Below are 16,791 nucleotides of genomic sequence, written 5' to 3'. Positions count from 1 at the left end.
TGCCTATATCCAGCTTCGAGAGAGAGGTCAAGAAAGATAGAGACTGACTGTGATTTCTCTCTTCTAAGAGAACATTATTCAACACTGGGACATCTACAGAGAGACTGATAAGGGAGGAAACCCCCAGCTAAATCTGTATAATAAGCCCCAACCCTTAGGGACCTACAGTGAGGGAAAAAAGTATTTGATCCCCTGCTGATTTTGTACGTTTGCCCACTGACAAAGAAATGATCAGTCTATAATTTTAATGGTAGGTTTATTTGAACAGTGAGAGACAGAATATCAACAAAAAAATCCAGAAAAACGCATGTCAAAAATGTTATGAATTGATTTGCATTTTAATGAGGGAAATAAGTATTTGACCCCTCTGCAAAACATGACTTAGTACTTGGTGGCAAAACCCTTGTTGGCAATCACAGAGGTCAGACATTTCTTGTAGTTGGCCACCAGGTTTGCACACATCTCAGGAGGGATTTTGTCCCACTCCTCTTTGCAGATCTTCTTCAAGTCATTAAGGTTGAGGCTGACGTTTGGCAACTCGAACCTTCAGCTCCCTCCACAGATTTTCTATGGGATTAAGGTCTGGAGACTGGCTAGGCCACTCCAGGACCTTAATGTGCTTCTTCTTGAGCCACTCCTTTGTTGCCTTGGCCGTGTGTTTTGGGTCATTGTCATGCTGGAATACCCATCCACGACCCATTTTCAATACCCTGGCTGAGGGAAGGAGGTTTTCACCCAAGATTTGACGGTACATGGCCACGTCCATCGTCCCTTTGATGCGGTGAAGTTGTCCTGTCCCTTTAGCAGAAAAACACCCCCAAAGCATAATGTTTCCACCTCCATGTTTGACGGTGGGGATGGTTTCTTGGGGTCATAGGCAGCATTCCTCCTCCTCCAAACACGGCAAGTTGGGTTGATGCCAAAGAACTCCATTTTGGTCTCATCTGACCACAACACGTTCACCCAGTTGTCCTCTGAATCATTCAGATGTTCATTGGCAAACTTCAGACGGGCATGTATATGTGCTTTCTTGAGCAGGGGGACCTTGCGGGCGCTGCAGGATTTCAGTTCTTCACGGCATAGTGTGTTACCAATTGTTTTCTTGATGACTATGGTCCCAGCTGCCTTGAGATCATTGACAAGATCCTCCTGTGTAGTTCTGGGCTGATTCCTCACCGTTCTCATGATCATTGCAACTCCACGAGGTGAGATCTTGCATGGAGCCCCAGGCTGAGGGAGATTCACAGTTCTTTTGTCTTTCTTCCATTTGTGAATAATCACAGAAACTGTTGTCACCTTCTCACCAAGCTGCTTGGCGATGGTCTTGTAGCCCATTCCAGCCTTGTGTAGGTCTACAATCTTGTCCCTGACATCCTTGGAGAGCTCTTTGGTCTTGGCCATGGTGGAGAGTTTGGAATCTGATTGATTGATTGCTTCTGTGGACAGGTATCTTTTATACAGGTAAGAAACTGAGATTAGGAGCACTCCCTTTAAGAGTGTGCTCCTAATCTCCGTTCGTTACCTGTATGAAAGACACCTGGGAGCCAGAAATCTTTTTGATTGAGAAGGCGTCAAATACTTATTTCCCTCATTAAAATGCAAATCAATTTATAACATTTTTGACATGCATTTTTCTGGATATTTTTGTTGTTATTCTGTCTCTCACTGTTCAAATAAACCTACCATTAAAATTATAGACTGATAATTTCTTTGTCAGTGGGCAAACGTACAAAATCAGCAGGGGATCAAATACTTTTTTCCCTCACTGTAAAGGACAGCAGGTGAATTTTCTTTCTCCCCTGGCAATGAACGATCATGCTGAACACTCAAATTATCACAGTTAAGGCTCAATCTCAGTTGCTTAAAAATATGTTATCTCCTTGTCTCCTCGCATTCATTTGCACTGATTTGAAAAGACATGGTCAATGCTCATCAATAGGGTGGATTTTATCTGGTCAGTACAGGCAAGGACAGATTTTCAGACAGTGGAGAAAGAGCAAGAATATTCAAGTGATGCTCCAAAGGTTTTGTATCATTTCAGATAGAAGATTTGAAAGTAGTGCTCACGAGCCAAAATGGGTCCCCAAATTTGTTGTTCTTGTGCAATTTGTATAATACACTACATGACCAAAGTATGTGGACACCTGCTCATCGAACATCTAATTCCAAAATCATAGGCATTAATATGGAGTTGGTCCCCCTTTTGCTGATATAACAGCCTCCACTCTTCTGGGAAGGCTTTTCCACTAGATGTTGCAACATTGCTGAGGGGACTTGCTTTCCTTTCAGCCACAAGAGTGAGGACGGGCACTGCACTGATGTTGGGCGATTAGGTCTGGCTCGCAGTCGGCGTTCCAATTCATCCCAAAGGTGTTCGATGGGGTTGAGGTCAGGGCTCTGCGCAGGCCAGTCAAGTTCTTCCACACCGATCTTGAGAAACCATTTCAGTATGGACCTCGCTTTGTGCACGGGGGCATTGTCATGCTGAAACAGGAAAGGGCTTTCCCAAAACTGTTACCACAAAGTTGGAAGCACAGAATTGTCTAGAATGTCATTGTATTCTGTACCACACCTCTGAACCATGAAAAACAGCCCCAGACAATTATTCCTCCTCCACCAAATTTTACAGTTGGCACTATGCATTCGGGCAGGCAGTGTTCTCCTGGCATCCACCAAACCCAGATTGGTCCGTCAGACTGCAAGATGGTGAAGCGTGATTCATCACTCCAGAGAACGTGTTTCCACTGCTCCAGAGCCAATGGTGGCAAGCTTTACACCACTCCAGCTGATGCTTGGCATTGCACATGGTTATCTTAGGCTTGTGTGCAGCTGCTCGGCCATGGAAACCCATTTCATGACGTTCCCAACAAACAGTTCTTGTGCTGACTCGTTAGTGAGTGTTGCAACCAAAGACAGACGATTTTCACGCGCTAAGTGTTTCAGCACTCAGCGGTCCCGTTCTGTGAGCTTGTGTGGCCCACCACTTCGCAGCTGAGCCGTTGTTGCTCGTAGACATTTCCACTTCACTATAACAGAGCTTACAGTTCACCGGGGCAGCTCTAGCAGTGCAGAAATTTGACGAAGTGACTTGTAGGAAAGGTGGCATCTTATGACTGTGCCACGTTGAAAGTCACTGAGCTCTTCAGTAAGGCCATTCTACTGCCAATGTTTGTCTATGGAGATTGCATAGCTGTGTGCTTGATTTTATTCACCTGTCAGCAACGGGTGTGGCTGAAATAGCTGAATACACTAATTTGAAGGGGTGTCCACATACACTATATATAAAAAATTCAAATTCGCACAATATGCCACGAATTTGTAAGTGATACCGGACTGCATCTTTAACCGATTAGGCCTGCTAGCTAGGGGCTATTCAGTATATCTTCTTGGATGTAGTCCTCTTGGGGTGACACGTGTGAACTGATTCTATTGTATATATTATTCTATATTATCTTACTCAGTATATCTTCCTGGTTGTAGTCATCCTCTAGGGGCAGCATGTGTGTGAACTGATCGTCCTCCTCCACTAGGTCCAGCCCCTCGGGGACAATAGGGTGGTCCTTAAACCCGTCCTTCCTAATGGCGAACATCACCTCGATCATGTACTGCACACGCTTGTCTATCTCCGACTCGTGAAGGATGTTACGCAGCCGCTCGAAGATGGCTGAAAACAGACAGAGACAATGTTTGAATTTAATACCAATAAAAACGCAACATAAGAGCACCAAAAACAAGATCACCAGAGAAATGAATAAAGAAATCACTAGATTTTTCTGAATGAGCTGTGATAGACTGCTAAAAGGATTCTGTAGCTGTGATGATGGAATTGATGCTTCAATCACCCAAGCCTGTTCAAACTAAGAGCGAAGCGGAAGTGTTGTGTATTGCTATGTACCATTGATGCCTCTAGGGGAGACTTCAGTGAGTTTGAGGCCACACTCCTTGAGGAAGCTGATGGACACCTCCACGCTGTCATCTGTAGGTCTCTCCAGGAGCAGAGTCAACATCTCCAGACACAGCACCTCATGGGCCTGGGTGGGGAACAAGGGAAATAGGGTTACAACACTAAGTGCCTGTGCGCGCGTGTGTGATCCAGCATAGAAGAGAGGACTTACCACATTCTGATTGACCAGGTGGGCAACGAACTTTGATGCCGTGAGACATTGTGCCTGAAAAACAAGGATACAAAATAATTTGGAGTTCAGTTGGTAGAGCATGGTGCTTGTAAGGCCAGGGTAGTGGGTTTGATTCCCCAGACCACTCATACATCAAACATATGCACACATGACAAAGTCGCTTTGGATAAAAGCGTCTGCTAAATGGCATATATTATTATTATTATACATTTAAACAACTACAAAGTGACTTAGATACATTACAACTCCTTATTCTCCACAATATGCATCAACATTTAAGTTGTTTTAGTTCAAACATCTAGTGCATAACCAGCCGGTCACCTTGTCGTTCCTCCGGTAGCCCTTGCGGAAGTTAAGGATGAGTCTCTTGAGGATGAGCTCTCCTATCTGAGGAAACTTGGAGTTGATGATGGCTACCACAGCAGCATAGACGTGGGTGAAGGTGGCCGAGGCACTCTGGGCCTGTAGGGTGGACCTGGCCAGGAGACCTCTGGAGAGCAGACACACACACACACACACACACACACACACACACACACACACACACACACACACACACACACACACACACACACACACACACACACACACACACACACACACACACACACATTCGTGATCTGCACTTGTATGAAGTTAATCTATGTCTCAAAGCACACTAAGAAACTTTAAATGTTTCCGACTGCAAACATCTTGGACAGGTCCCGCTTGTAGAAGACATTTGATCTCAATCAGAATAGCCTACATAAATAAATATGAAATAAATCCATTAAAAACCTTGGTCCATTACCTGCCCCTGACGATGTTCTCCTGCAGCAGTTCCTGGATGATCATGGCGATGTTGGATACGTTCACCTTGTTTATCAGACCATTGATGGACTTCTTCAGAGCCTCCCAGCTCATACGCTGGTAAGCCAGACTAGAAAGAGGGGGGGGATAAGTAAGCCCTTTGAAACAATTGGCAAGACCTACTGTATTTTTTGTGTATCTGAACAAACTGGTGTGATGGGTATCCTTTGATTAGAAAAAATTATTGTAATACATGTTCCCTGACAACTCTGCCCTTTTTCAAAATGGTGTTTCTCTACCAAACTGACTTGTTGAGGATAGAAATCAGTGCGTGACGACATAGTTCACACAAAATGTACTTTTTCACTTATGTTTTCATGTACCGAATAAAAATCGAAAGTTCAATGTGTTTCCATCACATTTTCAACTCTACTGATTTTGTCACAAAAATTAAATAGCAAATGTGCGCTCTAGCCATCAGCTCAGATACAATGTGGCTACTCTATATGACGAGATTATTATGGATAATAGAAAAAATATTTGAATATATCAAAACGGCAGACAAGCATCAATCATCATTTCACCAGAAGACGACCCTGGATATTTATTGGAAAGCAGCATCAAGTTCACCGTTCATCATGACTTATTTAATCTGTAGCCTAATAAACTGCATGGTTTCCCGAGTCGTAGTGGGAGGACCACATACCATATCATCGCGACTCAAAGTTTACTTCGATATGATAGTTATTATATAAATATTTACGCATAAAGGCGTTTACACTGCCATTTCTTGTATAATTAATTTTACAGACACAAAAAGATCGCACCCCCTCAAACAAATAAATCATCTATCAGCATTTATGAAATTGTTCCCGAAACGTCCTTTTCCCATCACAGCTGTCATGATTTAAAAAAATGTATACAGTATGACTTTACTTGGATGGAAACTGTGGATGGAAATGTGGTTAGTAACTGGAAACGTTCCCTGAAATAACTAAAACTCCTCCTGCATCCTCAGATCAGCTGGTCTGGGATATAGCGATGATGGTGCTGCTTTATTCAAGGCCCCTAGAGTGGGGCACTGTGTGTGGTGTGCGTAAGTGTACTCAGTGCATGTGTGGTGTGCGCAAGTGTACTCAGTGTGTGCGTAAGTGTACTCAGTGTGTGCGTGGCGTGAGTAAGTGTACTCAGTGTGTGTGTGGTGTGTGTAAGTGTACGCAGTGTGTGTGTGGTGTGCGTGTAAGTGTACTCAGTGTGTGTGTGTGTGTGGTGTGCTTAAGTGTACTCAGTGTGTGTGTGGTGTGCGTAAGTGTACTCAGTGTGTGTGTGGTGTGCGTAAGTGTACTCAGTGTGTGTGTGGTGTGCATAAGTGTACTCAGTGTGTGTGTGGTGTGCATAAGTGTACTCAGTGTGTGTGTGGTGTGCATAAGTGTACTCAGTGTGTGTGTGGTGTGCGTAAGTGTACTCAGTGTGTGTGTGGTGTGCGTAAATGTACTCAGTGTGTGTGTGTGGCGTTGTGTGTGTGTCATTGTGTGTGTGTGTGTGTAAGTGTATCCAGTGTGTGTCTATCTAGGCTCTGGGAGGACGGGACAGTCCTCCCATCTATCCTTCCAATCCCCTTCATTGCCCTCCTCTGTCCCAGATGATCTTAGTGAACCAATCTCTACTTCATTATCCGTGTCACCTCCTTGGCTGTGTCCCAAACGTCACCCTATTCTCTTTGTGTTACACTTTTTTTGACCGGGGCCTGTAGGGCTCTGATCAAAAGAAGTGCACAACATAGGGGGCCATTTGGGATGCACAACCTCGTCTCAGGGCGCTCGGCCTCAAGGGGCCAAAATGCTTTTCCAGGAGATGAAATTAGAGGTAGGTGACTGTGTGAAAACACCTTGAGTGACTCTGTCCGAAATAGCATCCTTTTCCTTATATATAGTCCTCTGCAGGGATTCCCTATATAGCAATAGGTAGGGAGTAGGGTGTCATTTCAGACGCAGGCAGATATCCACACCTTTCTCAGAGTCAGCTGCTGATTTTAGAGCCTGGCTCTGAAACCTAGCTCCCGCCAGACCAAAAATAAATATCTATTGTCGTCATCCATTGATTTCCTTGACAGCTTGGAACAAACGATATGGCATTTGAGCCTGGTTGCATTTCATCATTTTATTGAAATAGTCATATTTCATTCTTTCAAATAAATATGGTCCAGCTTCATCCCCTTTTCGAGTTCTTGTGTCAACTACACCATCCCTTCATGAAGTAGGCTATAAAGTATTTCCAGTCTAGCAGACATCAGCTGAACTCACCTGCTCTTGTCAGTGATCTGAGCCTGCATCATACGTAGCTTGGCCGGGGGGATGTAGGCTCCACCAGTTCGGGTCAGGATAGGGTCCAGTTCATCCTTCTTCTTCTTCACTGGTGGTTCCTCTGCAGCAGGGTCCTTCTGGGCTGGGGAGGGCGATCGGCCTCTCCTCCTGAACTCAGCCCCTCTGTCCCGACTCGACCGGCGCTCATAACGTTCGTAATATCTGTCTCGATCATCGTCCCTTGACCTGTGGGTGATGCAAAGGCATCTCAATATATCAATACTGCAGTGATCTTTTTAAGAATGAAGCTACGGCAAGTCTGAATGTGGTCTACTCTAAATTAGTTGTAAACACAATATAGATGAATCACATTTTATTTAGAAATCCCTTTTTACATGAACAGTTGTCACAAAGTGATTTACAGTAACCCGGTCTAGACCCCAAAGAACAAGCAGAAGTGGCAAGGAAATGCTATCCCAGAAGAAAGAAACCTCAAGTGGAACCAGACTGTGCCATGTTGTTTCCGTACCTGCTGTAACCTACTCTACCATAGCGCCGATCCCTCTCCTGACTTCTGGAACGGGACCTGGAGCGGGACCTACGGCGATCATCATCCCTGGATGGACCAATGAGAAACAAAATGAGGGTTGCAAAATTCATGATTTGTTTCCCAGTTTGAGGATTACCGGAATCAGGAGGGAATAAGCAGGGGGTGAATCCTCCAACTGGGATTTTTGCTAAATCTATGGAACTTTTGAATTGGGAAAGTTGAACATTTGGAAGGCCTGAAGAGTGAAGGATGACATAGCTTTTATCTGCAGCTCTATGGAGTTAGTGACTCACCTGTCATCTGGGGTGGGGCTCCTGCCTTTGTTTACACTCTGGTCATCTGGACCATGCTGGAACACAAAACACAACATGTCAGAATCCCCTATCTGGTCAGTGTCTGCAAACACATTACTACACTGCATACTTTTGTATTTGTATTACCCTAACAGTGCAAATATCAGCTAAGAGGGCCGGCTTCTCAGACACAACTGAAGCCTAGTACTGGACTAGAACGCATGCTCAATAGAAAATCTCTATTGAAAATGCTTCTTAGTCCTGGACCAGACTTTCCAATAAGTGTCAATGAAATGGGTCCCTGAATATGGCTGTCAGTCACTCACCACGATCTGTGCCACACTGCTCTTCATCCTGCGGGCCACTCCCTCATCACTGTCTTCATCACTGCTCTTATTGTCAGAGCCACTAGACTCCCCCTCCTGGCTGACACTGGCATTGGAAGGGACCCTACTGCCCCTGGTGGCTTTGGAGCTGGCTACTCCGGGACTGCCTAGAACTATGGGGGCCTCCGATCCAGGGCTGGCCTCTCTGGGGCCTTCGTCTCTGGGACCGGCTGCAGGACTATCTGCCCCCTCTGGTGCTTCCACTGAAGACAAAACACAGTTAGGTTAAAGTGTCTTTTCAGTTCCACATGGCATTGTATGATTATGAGTCTAAGTCTATTTGTCTGAAATTAAATTGGTTTTCCTTGGAGACAAACTCAAGTCTTAGCTTCATCACGCTTGCCTATTGTTGAAAATAGTGAACGTGCTGTTAATGAAAGTGGGTTATGGACATGCATCTTGAGTCTTTTAAAATATAGACCATCTACATTCAGACCACAAGCAACCAGCAAGAATGAAATGGTGCGAGAGTGAACTTTAAAAATGTCAATTGACATTCAGTTAATGCTCTATATGAGGGACCTGACTGTGCTGAAGGCTTAAGAGCAGGAATAATTGATGAAGTGCACTGTAGCGGCCTGCTGAGATGGATGCCTTATTGGACCAGTGACTCGTCCTCAGTTCACGTATTTCTGACTGTAAGCAGATTGCTGAGTAGACTGTGGCAATATTAACTTATCATGCAGCTGTTACAGTTAACCTGTTCAAGAAACAATAGTGCAGAAATTAAATAGTAATACAATTAAATAATTTAAAGTTGAATACTGCGAACATTACTTCAAGTTCTGTCTAATGTGTATAGTAGGGGTGGAAATGCACTTTGGTGATGAAATTTCACATTTTACAAAGATAAATATGACCACTCATGTTCTGAATTGTTTAGTGGGGTCTTTCTCTAACATATCATTAACATTGACTATATCCAAAAAGTCTGATTTCTTAACCTAATACATCCGATAATAAGTCCCGAGCTCGGTTGACATAGCGGCGCAGGTTACTCGTAACAAGTTGAGGATTTTACATTGTGTGATCGTCGTCATCAAAGTTGTTTGGTCTCAAAAAGCAAAATAAGAATGACAAGATCTGATCAAATAAAAAGCTTGGCATTAGTCAGTGCTCCGTTGACATTTCACAGACATACGCTTGTTTTTATGAGAGATCTAAAAGAACAGAAATGTTGTATTAATATGAGAAACCTATACGAAAAAATATGAAAATACTACATCTCAAAATCAATATCCACCTTTATTTTTTATTTATTCAACTAGGTAAGTCCGTTAAGAACAAATTCTTATTTACAATGACGGCCTACCCCGGACGACGCTGGACCAATTGCGCGCCGCCCTATGGGACTACCAATCACGGCCGGTTGTGATACAGCCTGGAATCGAACCAGGGTCTGTAGTGACACATCTAGCACTAAGATGCAGTTCCTTAGACCACTGCGCCACTCAGGAGCCCATCTAACCTCTCTATATATATATTTTCCCCCCCCTGTGGATTCGAGAAGATGACGAGTTCAACAGGAAAGTGAACCTGTCAGGTAGTCAGTAGCCTTAATTCTTGCACAGAATGCAGCCTAGCTGACAATGTCATTTTCCAGAATTTTTTTAAATCCTCCGGCCTCCATTGATTTAGTCACTCTAATTCTGGCCATCCTACAAGGGTAAAAACTCCAATCACTTTTGAACGGATTATGATAGAGACATGAGGTTTGAAACTTTTGATAGAGTATTATCGACATAATTAACATATTATTTTACCCATTGGTCAAAAGATGCGTTTTGATTGGATACACTACCTATAGTGAAACAATTAGCCTACAAAATAGCTTGAGGGAAAGACTGAGAAGCATCCATTAAATCCATACAGTAGCTGCAATCCCAAAGCCGTGGTGTGCCTTTCGGGCAACTGCAATCAGTGCTAAAACTGAGTCAAAAGGCCTCTGACAGCAATATCCACTTCTAGATGGTAACAGCACTGCCTCACCACCACTCACTGATATATGATGCATTGTTGAAAATTGGCTTTCGCAACTTCTGATTTGTGTAATACCAATTAAAATGTTCTTATGTTGATACTGAGAAATAAACAGTAAACAACATTCACTGACACTATTTGCAACCAAGACAGTGAGAACATTCGGTCTCCATAGTGCAATAACAACAATAGCATCATAATTCCCTCCCTAGACTGCTGTGGGGGAAATACAACAGCTCTAAGGTTCTGCCCCAAATGGCACCCCCTTCCCTATATAGCGCACCACTTTTGACCAGAGCCTTATGTAACCTGTTCATAAGTAATGCACTACATATGGAAAAGGGTGCGATTTGGCACACAGTCTAACTCAAGGCAGCCAGAGTAAGACCCTGGGTGTTACAGGGGATCTACTTAAAGGACTATCAGCAGCAGGCAGCACATTCTGCGCTCTGGCACTTTTCAAATACCCTTGGGTGGATGTCGGGAGGCTTGTGTTGCCCTCTCCGTCTGTCTCCCTTTTTCTCTGCCTCCTATTCCCATTCCCTCACTCTCCATCTCTATCCTCTTGCGCTCTATCCTCTTTCTCTCCATCTTTCTTCCTCTCTCTCGGAGCAGAGGAAGGATTTGCAACAGCTCAGCAGAAGGGATGATTGAAAGCATTATCTGGACAATAACACAGACTCAGAGAGCTGCTAGGCTGGAACTGTCCGTCTGTCAGTGATGAGGATGAGAAACCAGGTAAACAACGGAAGGGAGATAGTGGTAATGGAGGTTATTGGGACAAATCCAAGTTCCAACACGGCTTGGGAAAAATATAAGATTTCTTCTAGACATACAGTACCAGTCAAAAGTTTGGACACACCTACTCATTCAAGAGTTTTCTTTATTTTTACTATTTTCTACATTGTAGAATAATAGTGAAGACAGCAAAACTATGAAATAACACATATGGAATCATGTAGTAATCAAAAACTGTTTAACAAATCAAAATATATTTTATATTCTTCAAAGTAGCCTCACTTTGCCTTGATGATAGCTTTGCACTCTCTGCATTCTCTCAACCAGCTTCATGAGGTAGTCACTTGGAATGCATTTCAAATAACAGGTGTGCCTTGTTAAAAGTTTATTTGTGCTCTTTCTTTCCTTCTTAATGTGTGAGCCAATCAGTTGTGTTGTGACAAGGTAGGGGTGGTATACAGAAGATATTTGGTAAAATACCAAGTCCATATTACGGCAAGAACAGATCAAATAAGCAAATAGAAACGACAGTCCATACTTACTTTAAAACTTCTTATGGCTGCAATCCCGTTAACGGGATCGATATGACAACAGCCAGTGAAAGTGCAGGGCGCCAAATTCAAACAACAGAAATCTCATAATTAAAATTCCTCAAACATACATCTTATACCATTTTAAAGGTAATCTTGTTGTTAATCCCACCAAAGTGTCCGATTTCAAATAGGCTTTTCAGCGAAAGCACCACAAACGATTATGTTAGGTCACCGCAAAATCACAGACAAACACAGTCATTTTTCCAGCCAAAGACAGGAGTCACAAAAAGCAGAAATATAGATAAAATGAATCACTAACCTTTGATGATCTTCATCAGATGACACTCATAGGACTTCATGTTACACAATACATATATGTTTTGTAAGATTAAGTTCATATTTATATCCAAAAACCTCAGTTTACTCTGGCGCCATGTTCAGAAATGCCTCCAAAATATTCGGAGAAATTGCAAAGAGCCACGTCAAATAACATAAATACTCATCATAAACTTTGATGAAAGATACATGTTTTACATAGAATTAAAGATACACTTGTTCATAATGCAACCGCTGTGTCAGATTTCAAAAAGCTTTACGGCAAAACACAATATTCAATAATCTGAAAACAGCGTTCAGCCACAAAAGCAAGCCATACAGTTACCCGCCAAATTGTGCAGTCAACAAAACTCATAAAAAGCATTATAAATCTTCACTTACCTTTGCTGATCTTCGTCGGAATGCACTCCCAGGACTCCCACTTCCACAAGAAATGTTAGTTTTGGTAATGTCCATCATTTATGTCCAAGTAGCTATTTTTGTTAGCGTGTTTGGTAAACAAATCCAACGTCAGGAAGCACGTTCACTAAAAGCTGACGAAATGTCCAAAAGTTCCGTAACAGTCAGTTGAAACATGTCAAACGATGTATTGAATCAATCTATAGAATGTTTTTAAACATAAATCTTGAATAACGTTCCAACCGGAGAATTACATTGACTTCAGATGAGCGATGGAACAGAGCTCCCTCTCATGTGAACGCGGATGGTCAGGTCATGGCAGACCTGACTAATTCCCCTCTCATTCCCTTCACAGTAGAGGCATCAGACAAGGTTCTACAGACTGTTGACATCTAGTGGAAGCTGCAAACTCATCCATATCTCGCTGTGAATTCAATAGGATCTTGGTTGAAAATCGACCAGCCCCAGAATTCCCACTTTCTGTTTGGATTTTTTCTCAGGTTTTTGCCTGCCATATGAGTTATGCTATACTCACAGACATCATTCAAACAGTTATAGAAACTTCAGAGTGTTTTCCATACAATATGAATAATAATATGCATATATTAGCAACTGGAACTGAGGAGCAGGCAGTTTACTATGGGCACCTCTGTGCACCTTTCATCCAAGCTACTCAATACTGCCCCTGTAGCCATAAGAAGTTAAGACATGAAGGTCAATCAATGCGAAACATTTCAAGAACTTTGAACGTTTCTTCAAGTGCAGTCGCAAAAACCATCAAGCGCTATGAAACTGGCTCTGATGAGGACCACCACAGGAAAGGAAGACCCAGAGTTACCTCTGCTGCAGATGATAAGGCCATTAGAGTTACAAGCCTCAGAAATTGCAGCCCAAATAAATGCTTCACAGATTTCAAGAAACAGACATCTCAACATCAACTGTTCAGAGCAGACTGCGTGAATCAGGCCTTCATGGTCGAATTGCTGCAAAGAAACCACTACTAAAGGACACAAATAACAAGAAGAGACTTGCTTGGGCCAAGAAACACGAGCGATGGACATTAGACCAGTAGAAATCTGTCCTTTGGTCTGATGAGTCCAAATATGAGATTTTTGGTTCTAACCCGCCGTGGCTTTGTGAGACGCAGAGTAGGTTAACGAATGATCTCTGCATTTCAACAGGACAATAAGACCCAACACACCTCCAGGCTGTGTAAGGGCTATTTGACCAAGAAGGAGAGTAATGGAGTGCTGCATCAGATGACCTGGCCTCCACAATCACCTGACCTCAACCCAATTGAGATGGTTTGGGATGAGCTGAACCACAGGGTGAAGGAAAAGTAGCCAACAAGTGCTCAGCATATGTGGGAACTCCTTCAAGACGGTTGGAAAAGCATTCCAGGTGAAGCTGGTTGAGAGAATGCCAAGAGTGTTCAAAGCTGTCATCAAGGCAAAGGGTGGCTACTTTGAAGAATATAAAATATATGTTGATTTGTTTCACACTTTTTTTGGTTACTACATAATTACATACACTACCGTTCAAAAGTTTGGGGTCACTTAGAAATGTCCTTGTTTTTGAAAGAAAATCACATTTTTTGTCCATTAAAATAACATCAAATTGATCACAAATACAGTGTAAACATTGTTAATGTTGTAAATGACTATTGTAGCTGGAAACGGCTGAATTTTAATGGAATATCTACATAGGCGTACAGAGGCCCATTATCAGCAATCATCACTCCTGTTCCAATGGCACGTTGTGTTAGCTAATCCAAGTTTATCATTTTAAAAGGCTAATTGAGCATTAGAAAACCTTTTTTGCAATTATGTTAGCACAGCTGAAACCTGTTGTTCTGATTAAAGAAGCAATCAAACCGACCTTCTTTATACTAGTTGAGTATCTGGAGCATCAGCATTTGTGGGTTCGATTACAGGCTCAAAATGGTCAGAAACAAAGGACTTTCTTCTGAAACTTGTTCTGAGATTTGAAGGCGATTCCATGATTGAAATTGCCAAGATACTGAAGATCTCATACAACGCTGTGTACTACTCCCTTCATAGAACAGCGCAAATTGGCTCTAATCAGAATAGAAAGAGTAGTGGGAGGCCCCGGCGCACAACTGAGCAACAAGACAAGTGCATTAGAGTGTCTAGTTTGAGAAACAGATGCCTCACAAGTCCTCACAAGTGACCCCCAAACTTTTTAACGATAGTGTACATTTTAGAACAAATGTAACTTTCTAAACATCTAGGTCCATTACAGATGTGGATCTAGCAGGGCAAATTATCTTCATGTAGCAAAGACTTTTTATGAGAGGAAATAGTCATTTCCACTCACCATTGCTCTTCTGCTGTGCCACATTGTTCTCTCTCCCTCCTTCCTCGGACAGACTCCTGCTGCCACTCCTACTCCTGCTCCTCCGGGGCTGATCCATGCCACTGGTCTTGGGAGGCTGGAGGATGAACAAAGGACACATAGCTGGTTTAGCCTACTTGGAAGGATGGCTATCTGAACTGAAGCTTGATGTTATGGTGTGTGAAAGCAAAGGGCCTGGAAACAAATAATGCAAGCTGCTCCGTGAACAACAAACACCTCCTAGCGCAGAGACATTAAATACACAGGAGCAGGCGACAATATGATTACTGAGATCATGTCGTAGGCCACTGGCTACCACTGCTGGAAGGACAATGAAATCAGAGGCTGAAGTGGAGAGGTTCTATAAACACATGCACAGGTTATAACAAATCTGAAGGAAGCCAAATTATGCTGCAGTTGTTAGTTATGAGGTCATGGGTGCTGGATACAGTAGGGAGGTTAAGAAAAGGGTAGCTCTAAAAGCCACAACCCGAGGCTACACTTAGCTGCTGTATGCCTTCCTCTGCAAAATGAAATGCTTCATGAAATTACACGTTTTGTTTATTCTCCAAGATTCCAGGACAAACTGTGATCTACGGTTAAATATATTCAGCAAGCTGCTGGGAATCTGACTATGAACGTTTTACATGGAGGAGACGCCAGTCAGCAGATAGGTTGTATTTACTGCTGCTCTTTAATTATTTGTTACTCTTCTCTTTTTTTGTATTTTCTTACAACTGCATTGTTGGTTATGGGCTTGTAATTTCACTGTAAAGTCTACACCTGTGTATTCGGCGCATGTGACAAATACAATTTGATTTGAGGTAGGCACTGCCATGTTTCTCTGCCAATGTGTACAGAATACACATTGTCTATCAACACTGACCACGTTTAGCAAGATATTGACTAAAATACATATTGTTAGCTAGCCTGTTGCAATCCAGCGTCTCAACTTTCTGTTATCATGTTTGATGTGGCGTAGCTAGCTAACTTGGTCAGCTAACGTTGATATGACGTGACGTTGGCTATCCAAATAGCTGATGCTAGCGATTTTATTTGATCCGACATTCGCACATCAAAGTTCGTTTGTCAGTGAAGTTATCTAGCTCGTACCTAGATACATCGAAACGGCAGTTAACACCTTGTTTCTACTCTATAGCGTTAGCTGCAAAGGCGCTCTCCTCCATGTGTGCCGCTTTCTTCCATGTGAGAAGTGCAGCAAGCTAGCTAACTTTACTAGCCTGGCTAGCCGGCAGTAAAAAAGGCCCGCTGTAAGTAGCATATCAAATGTTTTTAAACCTTAGAACTACTAACTAATACTGTTGTATTCCTTTATGGGATTTTGTCGTTTGAGTTATTATATATGTATACAAACGTCTTAGCTACCTCTTCTCTAGAATTAGGGCTTAGCTCCACTGCTAAATCGTTGTCGATTGTCTCTGTAGCCATTTTCTCCCTTATCCTCTTCCGCAAGTATTGCTACGGATAGCAGTAAGGCCCAAAAAGAGCGGACATACACGTAAACGCTAAATCACAGAGACTCACTGGTCTGGTGCTATTTGGAAGACAACAAATCAAACAGCAAAGTATTTTGCTGTATGTACATCGCATATTACAATGTAACGCGTGCCCTGCATGATTAGCTTAGATATGAGGATGCTTGAAGATACTAAACGTTATTACTGGATCTTAATTGGAGACATTCTGCAGGTGACAGAGTATAAACCATAGTTTCTGTCCATGTTTCCCAGGGCAGCCTAATTAGTAGTGATGTAAAAGGTATAAACCATAGAGATAGAAATAGGACTCATATGTATATCTATGCCATTATAGCGTCTGTGACCGCATGGGCAATGCCATTGAGGCTACAACCCATAGGAATCCCCCCTTAGTTGACTACTTTGACTACTTTAAAATGGCAAAAGCATGGTGGAAGCCCTCAATGGCTCATGCTTAAATGTTTAAAAAAATGTAACCCTATTTTCTTAAAACT

The 16,791-nt window shown here is 42.7% G+C and overlaps 1 protein-coding gene across 1 annotated transcript in view; it reads right to left on the bottom strand.

Moving 5' to 3' along the window:
• The window catches only part of LOC139538882 (pre-mRNA-splicing factor CWC22 homolog), a 60,028-nt gene extending 43,720 nt beyond the window's left edge, over positions 1-16,308 (bottom strand). The window contains exons 1-11 of the mRNA XM_071341403.1: positions 16,185-16,308; positions 14,781-14,895; positions 8,398-8,660; positions 8,072-8,127; positions 7,758-7,844; positions 7,229-7,474; positions 4,927-5,055; positions 4,458-4,626; positions 4,116-4,169; positions 3,896-4,031; positions 3,458-3,664 (exon numbers count right to left, since the gene is read on the bottom strand). Coding sequence (XP_071197504.1) covers positions 3,458-3,664; positions 3,896-4,031; positions 4,116-4,169; positions 4,458-4,626; positions 4,927-5,055; positions 7,229-7,474; positions 7,758-7,844; positions 8,072-8,127; positions 8,398-8,660; positions 14,781-14,895; positions 16,185-16,247 — 1,525 coding nt within the window. The 5' untranslated portion in view covers positions 16,248-16,308. The remainder of the gene's footprint in view (positions 1-3,457; positions 3,665-3,895; positions 4,032-4,115; positions 4,170-4,457; positions 4,627-4,926; positions 5,056-7,228; positions 7,475-7,757; positions 7,845-8,071; positions 8,128-8,397; positions 8,661-14,780; positions 14,896-16,184) is intronic.
• Positions 16,309-16,791: the final 483 nt, after the last annotated feature.

Source organism: Salvelinus alpinus, chromosome 14 (genome assembly GCF_045679555.1).
Source record: "Salvelinus alpinus chromosome 14, SLU_Salpinus.1, whole genome shotgun sequence".
In the NCBI taxonomy this organism is placed as follows: Eukaryota; Metazoa; Chordata; class Actinopteri; order Salmoniformes; family Salmonidae; genus Salvelinus; species Salvelinus alpinus.
The sequence above is the reverse complement of the archived record's forward strand: the minus strand, read 5'-3'. Positions and strand labels throughout refer to the sequence as shown.